General features: G+C 42.6%; 1 protein-coding gene across 1 annotated transcript in view; it reads left to right on the forward strand.

Moving 5' to 3' along the window:
• Positions 1–21,995, forward strand: part of LOC134211083 (cyclin-dependent kinase 14) — a 460,569-nt gene that overhangs the window by 374,470 nt on the left and 64,104 nt on the right. Inside the window, exon 5 of the mRNA XM_062687675.1 lies at positions 21,519–21,715. Coding sequence (XP_062543659.1) covers positions 21,519–21,715 — 197 coding nt within the window. The remainder of the gene's footprint in view (positions 1–21,518; positions 21,716–21,995) is intronic.

Genomic DNA, 21,995 nt, shown 5'->3' on the forward strand with positions numbered 1-21,995 from the left:
ATTTGGTCACATTTCAGTTGCGCTACTGGTTTAGCAATGTGTTTAGTATCGACCGATAAAGTGTCAAGTAGTGATACATACTGCGCTGCTAAACGACCAATACTCGCGCCTGGATTTTAGGCCGTAATGACACCTAACGATGTGGACCATTTTTCTGTATTTTGAAAACGTCTGAATTCATGAAGTGTGTCCAAAATCCAAAAAAATATCGAAACACCAGAATCAATTGATTGTTTTGAAATACAGCTAGGTTCCCATTGCCCAACTAATATGAATAATATTATTCTTGTTAATGAACAATGTTTATTTTTCTATATTTGTAAAACAACAAATTTTAAGAGAAACACAAGTTTTGATAGCATTTTTTTTTTTATTTTCATCAAAGCATATGAATATCTAAGTAACATTTAATAATGATATCATATCATTATTAGCCCTTGCCCTTGATTTTATTCTGTTATTATTTTTCTGCCCGGGAGAGCACCTAATCCAAAATACTACTCATCAAAAATTCATTATTGATGTTTTTGTGTTTTTGAAGTTGTTTTTTTTTGTGCTTAGCTTACAGGTTTCTTGTTCTCTTCTTTATTTGTCTTTTATTGTTGTTAAAGCAACATTTGTGTGACTTTTTTCAACTTCCAAAAATGGTGGTTATTTCGGTATGCATCTTACATCGAGCGTTTCCCTTCTGCATTTTTAATCTGTTTTGCCTTTGTCTTTATTGTATTGGATATCGACTGCAGCAGATGAAGCAGCAGAATTCGCCCGTGGCCTTATTTCCTTATTTATAACTTCCAGGAATAATATTAATTACGGTGTACCTCCTTCGCCCGAGTTTTCTCCGTCGTAGTCTTTGTGCTTTGCTGTATAGCCCAGAAAATGCTTGAAGTATAGTAACAATACTGTACAAGACAGGCCAAACTTTTATTTATTTTTTTTTTCTCAATTCGTTTCCCAAACGAGCTAACCAATTTGAGGGCCAAATACAGTAGGGAAGTACTTTTTCCTCGTTTTCATGCTTTTCCCACTGATGATATCTACCTACTATCCAATCCATTTGTGTCCATGGCTAAGTGCCGAACTAACTTCGCAAGCAGCAGCAAACAGGAGATAAAGTTGAAATGGAATTGCTAATAGAGTAATGCAAAATTGAAAATGCTGCTGCCTAGTACCTGGCTTCTATCTGGGCGCAATATCTCCGAGAGTTGCCGAACCTGTCCCAGGATGAGAGCTTATTATATTTGGGCCAAGTGTCCTACAGCAGGATGAGACACTAACTTTGTTCCATATTTTGTTTGCTGGATTTTTCCGTGTGATACCATCTCGAGAAATTGATTCTGCTTTTGTTCTAGCCATAGCGGCGCTAACGGTGGACCTTGTCTAGACACTTTTATTATTGCCTAAGAAAAAGTCGGCACTCATAAGAAAGTGACTCGAATTCGATTACGTTTTTCTCTCGATTAAACGCAATTTGTTTCTCAAGTGAGAAGTAATATCGCTTTGGTAGTGATGAACTTCGTAGGACAAAGCAGAAGTTTTCTGCATCAATTGAACATTGAAAACAATAATGTAAAAAAGGCTGTCTGTTACTCGTCACTCGGTGCTACGAAATGCAGAAAAACTTTTGTCCCCCTCCCGGAAAGTACTTATCTATGACTTTTGCATTACATTACGCTATGGATTCGGTCCACAACGATGCTTGTTTGCTGGTTACAAGGGCGCTTACAGGAAAAGCTTTTACAACTCGATATGGCTTCAAGTGGTTGTTCTTCGCTTGGATCATTTGATAATAGTACAAATTATGCAAAGAATGCAAAAGAAGTAGCTTTAGTATGTTATTGGAGGAGCTAAAGGCGAGCTGCCGGTCATGGTTAAACTATGGTCTCTATTCTAATGGAAAACGTTATGCGTTCTATTTTAACACATTGGGTGTCTGTTCTGTCATTCGTTTTTTAAATAAAAGAAAAATCTTAGGTTGTACCAAAAGCTATCATTTAAGTAATTTCAATGACATTTTATAAGAACACATGTTTTTATTTATAAACAATTGAATCCAGTTTGATGAATGGGAATAATGTCCATGTTTGTATGCTGGTGTGGTCAGTTTCAAATATCATGCAGTATTTTTTTTATTTCCTGTGCAACTAACGAAACAAGTTACATTCGATGGGATCGCATTAATTTCTATTTAAAGTGTTTCACACCCCTTCAAAAGTTATAACAAACTTATATTGATTGTCTAAACCATCTTCATTAGACGAGCGTTTCTTAAATGAAGGTTCTTGTCATTAGCTCATCACTTGTGAAGAAAACCCTCTTCTAATGACGAAAACATTCGTTCACTTTAATTAATTGTTTCTCGTTCCTCGGCTGCGGTACCAGAGCTGTCAAAGACTTTGATGGCAAAATATCGTGCCAGACTGTCGTAAATCAAAACGCACGAGCTGAAATTTCCCATCTGGAGGGCTGTTTTGGGATTAAATTTTCCTTCAACGTAAGGGTGACCTATATTCGCTTTTTTAGATGCAATAAACTTTGCTTCGAGTATTTGCCCTCCCACTCATTGATGCCCGTCATCCCTATCAACGGAAATTCCGAAAGCAAAGAGAATTGCGTCTTCAACTATTTTTATCGATCCGTCCCTTTTCCTCTCTTCATTCAGTCAGCCACTTTGAGCCCCAATGAAGCTTCGTTTCGGAAATAAACGCTGAAATATTCATACACAAAGGACATGGCCGTAGGTTTGAGCGCCTCTGGGGCTGCCACCATGCTCGTGCAGCATCATTGTTTCAAATGGGGCAATAAAGCAGTCCCTTTTATGGTCAACGTTTGCGTTTTCTTTTCGGCTGTTGCTTTCCACCCGGTCGGCGGCGTTTCAAATGAAGCAACCAATAAGACCACATGCTAATCCTTTTGGGGCGGTCGGTGTCGCGGCTAGAAAATTGCCCTTTAAATGATTCCGAGAATGGCCTCCAATGGGCCGCCGCCGGTCGTTAACGCCATCCGTGTCTCCACAGATGGGATCGTTTAAATTAAATAAACATTAGAAGTGCGATTGTGTTTGTGTTTGCGAAGAAATGGTCAATAGAAGTTTATTGGATAAGGGTTTAATCTATCACTGGGAATTGCGGATGGAGAGGGAATATACTTTCACTTAGCAGTAAATTGTTTCGTATTGTTACTTTTCTTTATTTGAAGAATAGCAATAATTCTTTTTCGAGTGGTAGCATATCGTAACAGGTAATTCGATAATCTTCCCGATAATCTTCGACTGTTGCTGACCAGATAACCACCCATGGGGGTAGACTCCTTGAAATAGTGGGTTTTAGTGTAAGATCTTATTCCATTTATCAAGCTTACATCTAAAACAGAAAACACTGAATCGATAATTTGAGGTCACAATACATGGTCCAAGGCCATATCTATCCATCCTTGGTTTCGCGAGGGCTGCGAAATGGTGAGTTGACATCCGGGAAGGGGCGCCTAACATAGCTCTGGTCCTCACAAGTTCCAATACTCACGCTTCCACGGGTCTTCCGATGACAATTGACCGCCAGCTAAGGGTTGCGTACTTAGCTGGTAGTGCAGCCTGGGCACTGTTGTCCTTCTGACATCAGCTAGAGTGAGAGGGTGCGTACTGTGGGGTCTGCCTAGGATGTGGTGGGGTTCGACAGTGGGCTCTGTTGAACTTCTATAAAAAGCTGCATGTGTCCCCAAGCAGGCCCTATCAAAGCGACCGTGTGCCGCTCAAAGCGCACTAGCCTAGTCCTGGTGTTGGGTGGGACTTTAAACAAATTTGACCCGACTGATCGAGCGTCTGTCCACCAAGGAGGTGCGGCTCCAACAGCGTCTGTTCTGGCATCCAGCGGCTGAGTATGAAATGCTATTCCCGGAAGCTATACCTAAGATGGCAGCCCCATCCCGGTGGATAGGGAACCTTGGGCCAACAACCTACTGTTCCCGAAACATCAATTTGTTCGAGAATCCGATAATGAAAGAATACGGACTGATTTTACGGCGACGACTCTTAGCGCGAAACAACGGACACGAATAGGAACATGGAACGTTTTAACCCTAGCCCAGCAGGGTAAATTGGCACAACTTGCCAATGAGGCACGCCGCATGAAGCTTGAGATCCTGGGACTGAGTGAAGTCCGTTGGCCAAACTTTGGAGAACACAGAACGCCGTCGGACAAGTTCTGCTATACTCTGGTTTACGAGGTGAACACGCTCCCCGGCATCGCGGAGTTGGCTTCCTACTAAGCGCTCAGGCACACTCTGCGCTCATGAAGTGGGAACCTATAAGTGAAAGGATAATCGTTGCCAGATTTAGAACACGGGTCCGAAACCTTACTATAATCCAATGTTATGCGCCAACCGATGCTGCCGATCTGCAAGACAAAGAGAACTTCTACAGTCAACTCAATGCCGTCGTGGATAGAATTCCGAAGGGTGATATCAAGATCTGTTTGGGCGACTTCAATGCGAAGATCGGATCCGACAACTCGAACCATGAGCGCATTATGGGACGCCATTCTCGGAGAAATGAGCGAAAACGGAGAGCTGTTCGCAGAATTTTGTGGTAATAACGACATGGTGATCGGGGGATCGCTCTTCCCTCATCGACCGGTTCACAAGGTCACGTGGGTCTCCCGTGACGGCTTTACAGAAAATCAAATCGACCACATCTGCATCAGCCGAAAATGGAAACGGAGCCTTCTTGATGTACGGAATAAACGTAGTGCCGATATCGCGTCTGATCATCACCTCCTCATCGGCGAAATACGCCTGCGCATTGCACGGATTCGTCGGCAGGAGGAAAGAGTTGGACGACGATTCAACACACGCCGACTGGAAGATGCCACGGTGAAACGGTCCTTCGTTGAAGAACTGGAGACGCGTGCTGCAGATATTCCGGAAGGTGGCAGCGTGGAAGACCAATGGACCGCCATCAAGAATGCCTTCATCGCCACCAGCGAGAACAATCTGGGCGAACTACGCACCCAGAGAAAACAATGGATCACCGATGAGACCTGGAGGAAAATAGAGGAGCGAAGAGAAGCCAAAGCCGCGATAGAGCGATCGAAAACCAGAAGATCCAAAGTCTTAGCCCGTCAACGATACTCGGCTCTGGAGAAGGAAGTAAAACGCTCATGTCGACGGGACAAGCGAGCGTGGGCGGACTCTCTGGCCGACGAAGGAGAGAGATCCGCAGCAACCGGGGACATTCGCCTCCTCTACGATATCTCACGACGCTTAAGCGGGGCGAAGATGAATGCAACGATGCCTGTGAAAGACGCGAATGATCAGTTATTGACCGACCCAACTGACCAGCTGAAACGCTGGTTCGAGCACTTCGAACAACTTTTTCAAGTGCCAACCAGGCCATCACCACCTCGGCATGATCTGCCTAGGATCCGACGTATAACACGTGTCAATACCGAAGCTCCATCACTGCTAGAGATTCAAACAGCCATCCAAAGCATGAAATCGAATAAAGCCCCAGGGGTCGACCGCATATCAGCCGAGATGCTCAAAGCTGACCCCATGACATCCGCTCAACTACTGCATCGTTTATTTCGTAATATCTGGGACACCGCAACTTTCCCGGTCGACTGGATGCAAGGTATCTTAGTGAAGGTGCCCAAAAGGGTGACCTGACTGTATGCGATAACTGGCGAGGCATTATGTTGCTGTGTACCGTTCTCAAAGTTCTGTGCAAAATTATCCTAGCCCGGATTCAGGAGAAGATCGATGCGACTCTCCGGCGGCAGCAAGCCGGATTCCGTGCCGGAAGATCATGTGTGGACCATATTGTCACGCTCCGCATCATTTTGGAGCAGGTCAACGAATTCCAAGAGTCCCTTTACTTGGTATTCATTGACTACGAAAAAGCTTTCGACCGTCTCAATCACGAGAATATGTGGGGCGCCCTGAGACGCAAGGGGGCTCCTGAAAATTATCGGCCTCATCGAAGCACAGTACGAGGCCTTTTCGTGTAGAGTGCTGCACAATGGGGTCCTGTCCGACCCTATCCGGGTCGTAGCTGGTGTGAGGCAAGGATGTATTCTATCACTGTTACTGTTCCTCATCGTAATCGATGAGATTCTGGTAGATGCGATTGACCGTGAACCAAACCGCGGGCTGTTATGGCAGCCTATAACCATGGAGCACCTAAACGACTTCGAATTGGCGGATGACGTTGCTCTACTCGCGCAACGGCGCTCTGATATGCAGAGTAAGCTCAACGACCTTGCCGATCGCTCCTCCTCGGCAGGTTTAGTCATCAACGTCAACAAAACCAAATCGTTGGATGTAAACACGGTGACTCCTTCCAGTTTCACAGTAGCCGGGCAACCAGTGGAGAATGTTGAAAGCTTCCAATATCTTGGTAGCCAAATGGCGTCGGACGGCGGTACCAAGATCGACATAGGCGCACGGATCAAGAAAGCAAGGGCTGCCTTTGCGAGTTTAAGAAATATCTGGAAAAACAGGCAGATAAGTGAACGCACCAAAATACGAATTTTCAACTCTAACGTGAAATCTGTGCTGTTATACGCTAGCGAAACATGGTGTGTATCAGTGGAGAACACTCAACGGCTGCAGGTGTTCATTAACAGATGCCTGCGGTATATAATTCAGGCCTGGTGGCCTCACAACTGGATCTCAAATAACGAGGCTCCATCGTCGTTGTCACCAGAGGCCGATAACAACAGAAATTCAGGATCGGAAGTGGGGCTGGGTCGGCCACACTCTACGTAGGGGCGAAATCTGTAAGCAAGCATTAGACTGGAACCCAGCGGGACATCGCAGCAGAGGCAGACCCAGAGGCTCATGGCGGAGAAGCCTCAATAAAGAAATAAAAGAAGTCGACCGAAATCTAACCTGGCAACAGGTTAAAGCGATAGCCGGGCATCGCTCAGGATGGAGATCTTTCAAGTCGGCCCTTTGCACCACCGGAGGTGTACAGGATCCATAAGTAAGTAAGTAAGTTGGTTTCGCCCCACGCTCGCCAAATCGATTTGTACTTGGTCTGACCACCTAGCTCGCTGCACTCTATGCCTTCGTGTAACTGCCGGGTCGAAAGCGAACACCATCTTTGCAGGGGTGCTGTCCAGAATTCTGGAAACATGCCCTGCCCATGGTTACTTGCCAGCTATAGCTACGTTTAGGATATTGGGTTCGCCGTAGAGTTGGGCAAGCTCGTGATTCATCCTTCGGCGCCACATACTATTTTTTTTGAAAACCGCCGAAGATGGTTCTCTCAAATACCCGCGTCTCTCGAATACCATGAGTGCTAACATTATTATCAGCCGTAGACGAATTCGGCCACCACTTCGAAGTTCCAGACTAGGCCCTTTTTGTAGGGCGAATACCCGACAGTACTTTTAGATGATAGCATCGTCCGGCCGGCCTACTCAGATACGGGAGCTCAAGACGATGATTTAGAGTGCGTACCACGTATAGCTACTCTAATGCCGATGAGAAAGCTGACACGGTTGCGATTTGTCTTTCAAATAATGCTGTTTGGCTGGCCTGCACCGAGTCGGGAGCCTGAGACGGCTAGGCCGTTGCGCACACCGTTCCACAGGCCTTCATCTGAGGCGAAGTTGACACAGTCCGGTGCTCATATCCTCTCACCAATGGTCTGTTGATCAGCTTTTGCGGCTTTCATATTACTTCACAGGAACTGCTTAATGAAGCTCTCAGCACAGAGTACTCCCAAATGATTCTTCAACCCCCAAACTTGTTGACTACACATAATAAACTTCAGCAATCTGCTCGCTTTTCACTGCGTCGTTCCTTGGACCGGAACTGTGCAATGGAGCTGCATCCACACGCTTCTTCCTAACTGGCACCTGCGTTCAATTTCCACTGTGTCATCCCTCGGACCGGGTTTCAACTCCCGCGAACTGTGATATGAATGGACTCATGCTGACCACCCAGCCGTTATACACTCTTGATGAATCTCGTGCTGCGTTTCATACGACTTATGCGGCCAGTGTATAATTCCGTACTGCACCACGTGACTGGTGCGGCCAATCGATGGATCTCACTACCTTACGCGATTTGTGCGATCAACCCATTGATCCCGTACTATGAGAATCGACTTATGTGGTCGATCCATCAAATACCTATTGGCTTCTAGATCAGGAATCCTTTCTGTTTCAATATCATGGCTGAACCAATTACTATAGCTGTCTTACACACAGCCTTTCCTATTGCTGCAACCACTACCAATCACCACTGTTAACAGTTAGAATTTATTTCCATTTCTAACTTAAACTAATTATGAATTGCTAACATTAAAAACTTATTGCTAGGATAAATAATTAAACTCTTATACACCACACCTATATTACCATATACCAATTAGAACATCCCTAAATTACAAATTACACTGATAACACATATGAACGGCGATATAACTGCCAAATACACATGCATGTAGACGACGATAGTAGCGATAATAAACCGATCTTCAGTAGCCATCGAATCGTCAGGCAATAAAGCAGATTATTCGAATCCAGCATAAGTGCAAATACAATTGTCGTTTTTAGTGTCGTTTTAAATAAACTGTGTTCAATTCCAAATTCATTGATCAGTGTGCGAATCGATTTAGTGGAAGAAACTACAAGTCATGACTTCAATCGAGCTGCGAACTGCGGAGTTAGTGAACAACCACAGACGTCAGCACACCTTTTATTCCTTAACTCAGTGGACTGGATATTTTTCCTCTCTGGACTGCCGCTAAAATGTGGCGGCCTGATATACAACTCCAAGAGACGCGAAGAAAATCCTCACGGCATAACAGAGCAGGACTCTGAGATGCGACTCCTGGTTTTGGCCGAGCAGATCCTTCTGCAATAATCGCAAAAGCTTCAACCACTTCAAGGAGGGTCTTGTATTTGTTCCCGTGACAAGCACTTTATAAGTATCGGGGAACGAAAGTAGTGAGTTCGGATGCTTCGTTCTAAAACAGACAGTCTGACGTGTCGTGTTACCACTCAGTCATTTCTATTAAATAAAGATGAGATGATCCAAAAAGAACAGGTTCTACGTTTTCTGGTAGATGGGTCCAATGTACTTCCATTGTTGTACCCTGTCTAAGCAATATCAACATCAATGATTGGACGTTGCGGCTGTGATCGAGAAGCGGAGTGGTAGAAAATAATAGTTTGTTCAACTAGTTGCAGAAAGATGATTTTTTCAGCACGAGTTGTAAGTTTATCTATTCTCCTACTTTGTATCTTTCTCTTTATTTCTCATGTTCTAGCAATCGCTAGAACTGGAAATGGACTTCCATACCGTTTCCATTACTATTCCTATACCTTCAACTTGAGTATTCTAACAGTAATCTGCTAGAATTGGAAATGAACTATAGAGCTCGTTTCCTACATCCAACTAGAAATTCTATCAGTTACCTTCTCCTATCTATCACATTGGCAGCTCGTTAACCAAGACGGACCTCTGCCTTCCCAACCTAACCCAGAAACTCCAACAAATTCCGCATGAACTCGTGGCAAGTGCAGAGGTATATTCGGCTTGCAGTGGGCGAGTGATTGCATCATCATTTCCTCCCCCTTCCCAACATTGACTTGCATTCTGACGTGGCAGGCGCCAGTATGACCTAACAAATGAGATCACCAGTACTTGTACATTGAAGATGTGTGCTAGTCCCAAGCAAACATCTGTTGGTTCCCTGTGCAAGAACAGCTGATGTGGTCATAATGGAATAGCAACTACGAGCAGTCAATCAAGCTCAAGCTCAAGCTCAACGAGTTGTAAGTTTATCTAACGAGGCTTGCCGAGTTGGATAAATAATTCGAGTGCTGAAAAAATCGAGTTTTGCAACGAGTTGCACACGCTTTTTTGCAATGACGAAAAATGGGCTTTAATATAATAAATCTGTACCACATGATCATTCTTGCCAAAAAATCATGTTGTTACAATAAACAAACAGATTCCATGTTATCGTGCCACATTGCATGCTCGAAAGACCATAAAGCAATAGATAAACCTGCCTTTGAAAAATGATGTCATGTCCATCAAACTATTTCAGTTATTACGCGATACAGACAATACACTTTTTGAACACTCAACCAGGCTAATTTATAGCTAAATGAGTTCTTATGCTGGTTTTTCATTGTAGCACTCAAATGAGTGCTATGGATTGGATCTTATGCAGCCCATTTGAGATGCATAATGTCCATTAAAGCACTTATTTCATTGGTGTGCAAAAGTAGGCCATTTTATCACTCCAACATCAACTGTAATTAAACCTGGTATTATGGTCAGAAATTGCTAAAAAGAGCTTGATATGATTATTATATTATAATCTAGGTGACCGAGAATATTGAATATTTTCACAATCACAATGTTTTGAAAAGGATCGTATAGTTTATTATTGTTCCTTTTATTTTAATTTTCATGCAAATTCAGACCTTCTTTTATTTGAAAGTATAGATTGGGTGTGATTTTTTTTTCTCTATTTACCTGATTGCCTAGCATTTTGACAATTTTAACTAATTGAACAAACCAAGTGAACTTGTAATTGTCATCTTTGTAAAATCAACAATAAAGATATATTTGAAATTCAGCAAAAACAAAGTGAAGACATTTTAGTATTGTCTGGAAGGTTTGTTAAGTTTCATTCGGCCTCAGCATTCTTTGATTTACAAATAACCTTTGGTCTAACAATCCTGGCAATGAAGGTTCAAAGCCTGTCAAAGCAGTCATATCCCCTATGCACTTAGTATCGGAAAAGATTTAATCCCTTGTAGGGGTATTTGCCATGCAATATCCTGGTCTCCTTCGTGTTTAGGATTAACAAAATTTTGTAGCAAGAGATTTAAGATTTGGAATTCCTAGTCTCAGTGCTGTGTCTACAATATTTATACAAGAATATCATCAGAAGAAATTAATCCTATACATGCAATAGGGCACTGCACGGACTGCTTTGTCTCTTTTTCACTGCAAAGAAATTAGAAAACAACAAGGCCAGTAAACGTCAAATTTCATGAAGAACGAAAGAGAAAGAGATTCTTCCGTGCAGTGCCCTATACATCCTATAGAACAGTGGTTCCCAACCATTTCAGTGTGGCGACCCCTTTGACGATCATCCCAGTGGCCCATGGCCCCTTCAATATGTTATGCTGAAATCAAGAACAAACACACATTTTTAAGTATATTTATTTCAATAACTTGGATGGCATTTCATTCCAATATTAAATTTTCCAGCAGTAATTCTTTCAGAATGAAAGAAAAGTCCCTTTTGTATTTGTATTTGTTATACCAGCTTACAAGGTTGCGTGTTTGATGAAGTTAATATCAAATCGGCCTCAATTTCCAATCTGTTTCTCCATTTGGTCTTCATCTGGAGATGTGTTGAAAATCCATTCTCGCATAGGTATGTAGAAATAAATGGTATTAGAATCTTCAAAGCTTGTTACGCATCTCTGGGATCGATTCGTATATTGCATACCAAAACTGGCTCAAGTGTTTTTCACCGAATAACTCACTAGATGATGAACCATTCAGTATGTCCAAATATTATTTCAGAATTCCATCGGGAAGGCTTACCACGTCCACGTCACGTAAATGAAAACGAATTGCGAATTAATGAATCATCTTCTTGAGCCAGCTCAAGAAAATAACAAGTGAGTCAAGTTGATCCATAATTTCCAATTTTAGCTCTATGTACATGCAAATTGTTTCTGAACTGAATCAGATTGGTTTTCCTGTCCTGTAGTTACAAATTAAATGATCAAATAAATGTCTGATAGCGAGACTTTTCTACCATCTTTCTTCATTGAGATTGACAAGAAAATCATGTTTATACTGACTTTTTGGGAAATTTGATCATCCTAAGTTCAAAACATTACATTTTGCTTATCAACGTACGGCAGTGTTGAAAAGAAGGCTTTCGTGATCCTAATTTATTTCTTCGTAGAGCTCTTTGAACAGCCGTGTGTTGCGCGCTTCAGATTTGATGTAGTTCACGGTTCTGAAAACAGTCCCCAGCTCTTTTTGCAATGGTTGCGGTAGGGTCTTACAAACAAGGGCATATCGGAAAATCATGCAATGAGCTTGGCATTTACTCTTCTCTGAAATTCTGATTTTGACACAAGTATTGCTGGTACAAAATCCTCAAACTTTTTTTTGGTATTTGTATTATGCATTTTTTACAGCTCTTTGCCTATGTAGGGTTACTGCTCCTGGACTTCATCTCATAGCTCCGATATTAGTCCTACGAAAAACAAAGCAATGAAAAGGTATTTGATTTGTTTATTATTTTTGTGATTTTTTTCAGCAGTGAGCACGCATGCTAGTAAAAAGAAGCGACGAAATTGATGCCGTATTTCCTTGTTTCGCGATGAGATGAATATATGTTCAGTGAGATTGAAAACGGAACAGTTCCCCTATATAGTTATGTATGTAGACGAGAAATCGGAAAGAATAAATTTAGGTTATTACGCCCTTCTCAAATGTTGGTCTAAGTTTCATATTTTTGTGATTTCTTTTTGAGTTACGTGTTCACGAAGATACCGGAGAGAAACGTCAGTATCGTCCTCTTACGGATACGACCAGGATACGAGCAAAAAAGCTTAAAAGTTCCACAATGGTGAGTGAAGCAATTATTAACAATGGTTCAATGAGATTGCCAAATTTAATTTGATAAATATTTTACAAACCTCTGATCAATGCCGAAATTGATTCTGTAAATGTGCTTGGATAAACAATTTTGGACATATGAATTCATTGAATTTTCTTATCAAATAGTTGGTCTGAATTCAAGAAATGTGTCGATGTAAACAAAATTTCAAAATCGATTAATTATTTTGGAATACCAACAAATATGGACCAAACAATTATAAATAACATTCATCATTTATTTAGTCTACATCTAAACAGATAACACTGAATCAACAATTTGACGCCACAATACACGGTTCGAGGCCGCATCTCTCCATCCTCGAATACGCCCCACGCTCGCCAAGTCGTTTTGCACCAGGTCTGCCCATTTCGCTCGCTGCGCTCCACACCGTCTCGTACCTGCCGGATCGGAAGCAAACACCATCTTTGCAGGGTTGCTGTCCGGCATTCTTGCAACATGTCCTGCCCATCGTACCCTTCCGGCTGTAGCTACCTTAACCTTCTGGAAACTGGGTTCGCCGTAGAGTTGGGCGAGCTCGTGGTTCTTTCTTCGCTGTCACACACCGTCTTCTTGCACACCGCCAAAGATGGTCCTAAGCACCCGTCTCTCGAATACTCCGAGTGCTTGCAAGTCCTCCTCGAGCATTGTCCATGTTTCATGTCCGTAGAGGACAACCGGTCTTATTAGCATGACACATGACACATTTGGTGCGGTGACGAATCTTTTTTGACCGCAGTTTCTTCTGGAGCTCATAGTAGGCCCGACTGCCACAGATGATGCGCCTTCGTATTTCACAACTAACATTGTTATCAGCCGTTAGCAAGGATCCAAGGTAGATGAATTCCTCGACCAACTCGAAGGTATCCCCGTCTATCGTAACACTGCTTCCCAGGCGGGACCTGTCGCGCTCGGTTCCGCCCACAAGCATGTACTTTGTCTTTGACACATTCACCACCAGTCCAACTTTTGTTGCTTCACGTTTCAGGCGGGTGTTCAGTTCTGCCACCTTTGCAAATGTTCGGCCGACAATGTCTATGTCATCCGCGAAAAAAATAAATTGACTGGATCTGTTGAAAATCGTACCCCGGCTGTTACACCCGGCTCTCCGCATGACACCTTCTAGTGCAATGTTGAACAACAGGCACGAAAGTCCATCACCTTGTCTTAGTCTGGTAAGCTTCCCAAGGGAGCTGTTCTCGTCCATAATTTTCCATAGCTCTACGCGGTCTATACTGTCGTATGCCGCCTTGAAATCAACGAACAGATGGTGCGTTGGGACCTGGTATTCACGGCATTTTTGAAGGATTTGCCGTACAGTAAAGATCTGGTTCGTTGTCGAGCGGCCGTCAACGAAGCCGGCTTGATAACTTCCCACGAACTCATTCACTAATGGTGACAGACGACGGAAGATGATCTGGGATATCACTTTGTTGGCGGCATTAAGGATGGTGATTGCTCGAAAGTTCTCACACTCCAGATGGGGCATATAACCCCTTCCTTCCACTCCTCCGGTAGCTGTTCAGTTTCCCAGATTCTGACTATCAGTTTGTGCAGGCAAGTGGCTAGCTTTTCCGAGCCCATCTTGATGAGCTCAGCTCCGATACCATCCTTACCAGCTGCTTTCTTGGTCTTTAGCTGTTGGATGGCATCCTTAACTTCCCTCAAGGTGGGGTCTAGTTGGCTTCCATCGTCCGCTGAACTGACGTAGTCATCTCCTCCGCTGCCTTGACTTTCACTGCCGGTACTCTCAGCGCCATTCAAATGTTCCTCGTAGTGCTGCTTCCATCTTTTGATCACCACACGTTCGTCCGTCAAGATGCTCCCATCCTTATCCCGGCACATTTCGGCTCGCAGCACAAAGCCTTTGTGGGATGCGTTGAGCTTCTGATAGAACTTGCGTGTTTCTTGAGAACGGCACAGCTGTTCCATCTCCTCGCACTCCGCTTCTTCCAGGCGGCATTTCTTCTCCTGAAAAAGGCGGGTCTGCCGCGGGTCCACGTTCTGCCGGATACCAAGTTGCCTGCCCGCGCTGCGTCCTTCTCCTCCAGAATCAGTCTGCACTCTTCGTCGAACCAATCGTTCCGTCGACTTCGTCCCATATACCCGACGTTGTTCTCCGCTGCGTCATTAATGGCTGCTTTGACTGTATTCCAGCAGTCCTCAAGAGGGGCCCCATCGAGCTCACCCTCTTCCGGCAACGCTGCCTCGGGATACTGCGCGTATGCAGTGGCGACATCAGGTTGCTTCAGTCGCTCTAGGTCGTACCGCGGCGGTCGTCGGTACCGAACATTGTTGATGACGGATAGTTTTGGGCGCAGTTTCACCATCACCAGATAGTTGTCAGAGTCGATATTAGCGCCACGATATGTCCAGACGTCGATAATGTCGGAGAAGTGCCGTCCATCAATCAGAACGTGGTCGATTTGTGATTCTGTCTGCAGTGGTGATCTCCAGATGTACCGATACGGGAGGCTGTGTTGGAAGTAGGTGCTGCGAATGGCCATATTCTTGGAGGCGGCGAAATCAATTAGTCGTAGGCCGTTTTCGTTCGTCAGCCGGTGAGCGCTGAACTTCCCAATAGTCGGTCTAAACTCCTCCTCTTGGCCAACCTGAGCGTTCAAATCTCCTATGATGATTTTGACGTCGTGGCTTGGGCAGCTGTCGTACTCACGTTCGAGCTGCGCGTAGAATGCGTCCTTATCATCATCAGTGCTTCCGGAGTGTGGGCTATGGACGCTGATTATGATGAAGTTGAAGAATCGGCCTTTGATCCTCAACCTGCACGTTCTTTCATTGATCGGCCACCAGCCGCTAAATTTCCGGAGGACCATTCCTCCTTATTCCCGGTGGACCATGGTGCACAGTTTCACTCACAGAGTCTCTCGCTGGCACTCGGACGGTGATCAGCCGCCCCTAACATGGAGAACAGACGATGTTGTGAGCCGATCCTGACATAGAGAACAGACGCTCAGTAAGATATGCACCTCTGGAGAGGAGAAATACCCCAACCACCACCACCCCCCCCCCCTTCACTGTCAGCATACGACCATAGTTCCCACCGGGGTTGGCTATCCGATCTTCCCTAAGGTTGCTCGTATCCCGGCACCACGAGGAGGTAGGGATAGGAGTAGCTGGGTAGGAGGCTAGGGTCCCCGAGATGGGGTCTATTTTATTCCTTCAGGTACGCGAAGTACCAATGGTACGCTATTAAATGAGCTCGAAATAATTTTCTAGTTAACTGTGTAAATTACAATCAGCTCTCGGACTGTGCACATTGAGGTCGGAGACCAAGCCCATGCGTCCATCTATTGGTTCCATGTGCAATTGCGATTTCTCTGGTCAATCACGGAGTAGCAACTACGAAATGCACGGTCATCATGCTCAATTGGCACCGAATATCTCGATTTCTTCGATACAGATCAATAGTTTTTGGCACTTTCAGTGCAAAAACTGTTAGTAGTACTCCATAATTGCTCTTCAAAGTGCGTTCACATGTCGACGGCTTCGTACAATAGTGATATAGCTCAAAAATGTTCGTTTTTGTCATTTTGATGAAAACCATGGAAAATGGTATAAAGTTTTACTTAACAAAATCCCAGGTCGAAATTCACAATACATCAAAAGCCATGTGTATTTCAAAATTTGACTATTTTTTGAAAACTTCATATTCATGAATTTTTAGATTTTTTAGATTTTTTGCTGAAACACACAAAACTAATCCATTTGTATTAACAGAAAGATCCTTGAAATTCGAAATAATCACAAAAGTATAGAAGTTTCTTCATTTGAGTCAAACATTTAAGACGTCGTTTCTGAAATTATGCAGATTTTTAGTTGTGCCTGTATTGCACGAAATGGTCTGTAGGGCAAGACGGTATAATATGCCCCCCTAAGACAACTCATTGATAATATTTTACTTTTCAACGCAATTTATGCAAACTTTGTGTTATTTGGTAGTCCAAAAAGTCGCAAATGTATTGCTCATGAGTAGTCATATAAAAATAAAATATTACATGTTACATAAGTATGCAGTTTCTCAAATAAACAGCATATTTTCTTGTAGCGCACGACAAGGAAGGATCGATAAAAGCGGTTAATTTTGTAGCTAACGTGACACTAATAAAAACTAACATTTGCAATCACGAATTTACCAAATTTGTATATAAATTGAAATCAAATATAAGAGAGGGACGAGACAAATAAAATATTCCTCCAGGTCAGTTCAATCAAAGGTAATTGCCTATTTCCGGGGATTAAACCACCCGACTTGGACGTTAATTTACAATGTTATGAAAACTCATATGTGAATATGTACGTTATGTGGAAGATATTGATTTGGAAAATGTATTGGAGGTAACCACTTATCCTTCGATGGGACTCGAACCCATGACCCTACAGTACGCTAGACTGGTGCTTTAACCAACTAAGCTACGAAGGACCTCCGTCGGCCTTCCTCCAGGAATTTCTCTAGAAATTTCTCCTGATAATTCCCTAGGAATTCCTTTGGATATTCCTCCAGGAAATCCTTCGGATAATCCTCTAGGATTTTTTCTAAACATTACTTCGGATATTCCTTCAGGAAATCGTACGGATATTGCTCCAGGAATTTGTCCAGATATTCCTCTAGGAATTTTAACGGATATTCCTCCATAAATTCCTCTGGATATTCCTCCAGATATTTCTCTTCCGTATAATCCTCAGGAGATCATCCAAATTTTTACCAGGAATATCCGAAGGAATTTTTGGACGAATATTCCGTCGAATTTCTGGATGAATATCAGTGAGAGTATTTGGAGAAATTATTCGAAGGAATTCCTATAGGAATATCCGGAGGAATTCCTGGAAGAATATCCGAAGGAGTTCCTTGAGGAATATCATAATTTCTGCAGGAATATTCGAAGGAATTCCAAGGAGAATACATGGAGTAGGTCCTGGAGGAATATCCGGAGGAACATCCAGATTTATTTTTGAAGGAATATCGGAAGGAATTCCAGGGAGAATATAAGAAGTAATTCCTGGAGGAATATCCGGAAGAATATCCGAAAGAATATTAGGAGAAATATCTCAAAGAACATCCGGAGGAATATTCTTAAGAATTCCTGTATCTGGACTAATTTCTGGAGATCCGGTATGATTTCTGGAGGAATATACAAAGGAATCCCTGGGAGGATATCAGTTAAAAGTAACTTCTGGAGAAATATTTGAAGGAATTCCTGGTGGAATATCCAGTGGACTTCCTGGAGGAATATTCGAAGGAATACCTGGACGAATTTCTGGAGAAATATCCAGCATAATTTCTGGAGGAATATTCGGAGGAATATCTGGTTGAATATTCAATGGACTTCCTGGAGGGATTTCCGGATAAATTCTTGGGAGGAATTCCTGGCACTGACACTGAAAACGGTGTTACTGCTGGAGTCGAAATACGTATTAGTAGAGATAACAAAGTAATGTAACTAAAACGTGTTGCGCATCTGGGGATCACACTAAACGGTTTTTGTTGTTTAACATATTTACCAACAACATTGTGGATTTCCCGCCATATAGGTGGATTGGCAATCCCTCTTCGTTGCCGAATAAGTACAGTAAAAAATTATGGTCAATCTCTTGCAGGGTGTTCCTACATTCCGCTGGCAGCCATTCACGGTAATCATATTGGATGGCGGGGAGGCGAACAAATGGAGAGTGAGTGCGGCGATGCTGGCCCCATTATACGTCCCCATCGTTACACGTCATCTCCGGTATATTCGGCGTCACAAATGTTCATCTATTGTGTTGTATCGTATTGGGCTCCGTTGGCAACCACTTGGTAAAGCGCCGCCAAGGCAAGACGAGCTGAAAATGTGCCGAGCGGCGAAGGAAGATTGGAACAAAAATCGATGGCTGAATTGGAAAGTGGTGAAGCGGCAGGAATGAAGTGTTATTTGTCGAGAAAGTGGCTTTGATGGCGACATTAGGTTAGGTGGTTTTGTTCTACAGTTACATTATTGTTATTGTGGTTTTATGGCGGTGTCTGTGTCGTCAGTCGAATATCCCAATAGCATTGCATTAATGTAGAATTGAATATCCTTCCTTTCAAGATAAATAGATTAAGATATTTTGGACGATTTTCAAAAATATAACTTTAACGTTCATAGAATCATAAGTTTTTTCGGTATGTTTAGAATTTGTTTAAAATTGAGCCTAATCGAATGTCCGGTTGGCAGATTATTATTATTAATTTGATTAAAAATGTTCATTAGAATATGGTGGGGTTTTGGTCACCGTGATGAATTGTTAAACTATTGCGTTGTTGCCAGAAATCGAGAGATCTTGTCCATCACATAATTCCATCGTGACAACAAAATGTTGCCGTAACGCGCCTGTACTTTCGTCACCAAATGCACCCACCTCCATGGTTGCTATTGAAGAAGCGCAGAAGGATTGTGTTCGAAAGAGAAGATTCTAGATCGAGTAGAAGAAGAAAAAATTCTAGCATTTTCAATAGCTAATGGCGTGGAACTGGGCTGCTCCATTTCCGTGGTACCCTTTCTACAGGATTCCTTTTCCCAACAAAAGGCGCTGTTTTAGTGACCCAATTTCCGGCACGTTAGGAGCATCATCTTCAGTTTGTTTGAATATACAAAGCTCAAGCTTCGTCAAGGGTAAATTCAACGTAGACGCATAGCGTTTTGTTTTCTATTGAAATTGAAAAGGAGCTGTAAAATGCTTCAATTGTATGATTTTTCCTCATTTTAAATGGATACAGCGAAACATTTTGCACTGCTGTACTTCACGAACATAATTCTTGCTTCTTGTCTCTTAAAAATAAAAATAATACGAACAAAGCGTATAAAGTTGAAAGTGCTTCCGAACCAAACCTCATCGTGCAAGCAACGGTTGCCGGAAAATATCTCACAGAAGCTCGTGCTAGAATTAATTATAAACTTTGCTTCACCATCCTTAGGACAATTTGTATGAATAAATCATCTCTCACTGTTCCCATGTTCGCCGAAATTTATCTTGGGAATGTATGTATGAGTTCCCGGGTAGATCCACTTCACTTTCCTTTCCAGTCAGCAGTTGCAAGCGGTACAATATACCGAAAATCAAAGAGAAGGCGGCCGGCACAGCGCTCCGGAAAAAATAAATTCACCTTTTTCCGACATATGTCGGTGAGATGTTATGCAAACACTGGCTATACTAACCATTGCTTTGGGAATCGCCCCAAATATAGCATCAGGTAATCGCAAAACAAAAGGTTTCAGCTATTTTTCCCCCAAGCTGGAGGAGTTCTTCGGTATTGGGCTATTAATTCAGTGGTAAATGATGAACTTGAAAATGGTTTGCGGAATTTCGTTGAACAGATTTATTCGCATCGTTTGTTGAAATTTTGATTTTACGCAAATAGGACATACAATTTTATGAAGCAAATAAGATACGTCTACATATTTTTTGTTGGTTTGACTTTAGCTCCAAGGTCCCAGGGGACAATTGTATAAAGGGTCAATTTTCTGTTTACCCCGACCTACAGTTCTACGTCATGAAATTGTGGTTAAAGAACAAAAAGTTGAATTGTTGTGCTGTATAATTCCAATTTAGTTAACTTCTAATCCATTATATTTCGTTTCCGCTCTTGAAAGACGTTTTCCCTCTTAATTACCTACTCATTCTTCCAACCACTTCCAACCAACCACGTTTCTACGTTTTACAAAAAGCTATTGAGGTAATTAGAAGGCCAAAGAAGAGGAAAGCGTCAGTCACGAGAAGGTCTCATTCTGTGACAAGATTTCGGTAATGGCATTTATCAAAGAGCTTTCACTTTTAAATTATCATCACTCGTGCAATAAACGAAATAGACGATGAAAAAGCATCCGATGGTGCTACTTTGTGTCAACCTAATTGAATTTCATAAAGCACCAGCGAAGTTGAAATAATTGGTGATGCTCTGGAAATATCTTTTCACGAAAAATGTGTACCCTGCAAATGCAGTTGGTAAAGATTTTTTTTATCGGTTGTGGGTTGCACTTTTTTTCATTTCCTGCAGCAGCGCATTATATGCACACCTCGGCCAACATTGTTGGTATTTGCACTGCACTTTAAATTTCCATTTCGCGTTTTCTTTGGTGTATTTCTTTGACAAGTGCCCTTCTACCATTTCGCGTAATGGAATGTTGCAGTAATAGTTCTCCACCTGTGCAAATGCAAAGCTGCGAGATCGCCTTGGAGAATGTCCGTGGAACATCAAGTTACCAGGTAAACAGACGGCACTTTCTAGCGTTCTCGCCGGAAAGGAAGAGCTTTTACCAAATGTGCACTACGTCGACTCGACTGCCACCTTGTCTAGCTGGGTTTACGTTGAGAGGAAGTCGGTGTGTTTGTTGTGCGGTGCTTTTAACATTGCGTTTCCCGATTATCTGTGCATATTAAAGTGAGGTCGTGTTTTGTCTTACTAGGAAAGTTTACTACTGGTGTCAATTAAATATCCTTTTTGCATTTTATTTATTCAAGAACTATTGCATATATTATTTAAACTTATCCGAATGTATTTTCTTTAGTTTTAGTATTGCAATGCCTGAATGTGCTCGGGGCCCGGGTGTTTAGTTTGCAAACAAATTAAGCTGAGTGAATTTCCCTGGTTAAAATTGTAGATCAAATATTTGTGCACTCCGCTCTACTATTACTGTTACTTCACTTTCTGGTTTCTGACTATTTGCCGGACAAGTCGTACGCCAATATTAGCGAATTCGTAATGAATTTCATTAGCAACTAACAACTGAACCCTCTATCTGGGCTACCCGATTTATGCACCCTCTCTACTCGACGGGGAAGCTGTGATAATTAATATTTACTCATTGCTGTTATTTTTGTTCGCTTTCAGATTGGAACCGAGTGGGCGATCACGAACGAGTGCACCGCCAACTGTCCGTGTCGTCCGATAGTAAACTTCTCGACGAAGACATTCGGGAAGAAACACGTGTGATAATGCGACCGAAGAAGCCACCCCGGCCCAAGTCCGAAGTGTTCCTAAACAAACATGACCTGCATCCTCGGCGGAAACGGTTTAGTGCATTTGGGGTAAGTTTAATTACGAAAAAACACAATTGGAATAATAGAAAAATTCAAAATGTTGAAGATTTGATGTAACTTTCAATGTTTGATTGCTCAACATCAGGGTTTGAATCCAAATGAGAAAAAAAAATCTCTTACTTTTTTCTGTATACATTAATTATGATATGTAGCATACCGTGGGAGACTTCTTTCGCAAGTTGTGATAAACAACGGATTCGGGGGACTATACCCACGAGAAATTCGTTTGTAAAAGCTTTAAATGCGGAAGGCGCTGGTTATGATGATG

The sequence above is a fragment of the Armigeres subalbatus genome, chromosome 2, assembly GCF_024139115.2.
Source record: "Armigeres subalbatus isolate Guangzhou_Male chromosome 2, GZ_Asu_2, whole genome shotgun sequence".
NCBI lineage: Eukaryota > Metazoa > Arthropoda > Insecta > Diptera > Culicidae > Armigeres > Armigeres subalbatus.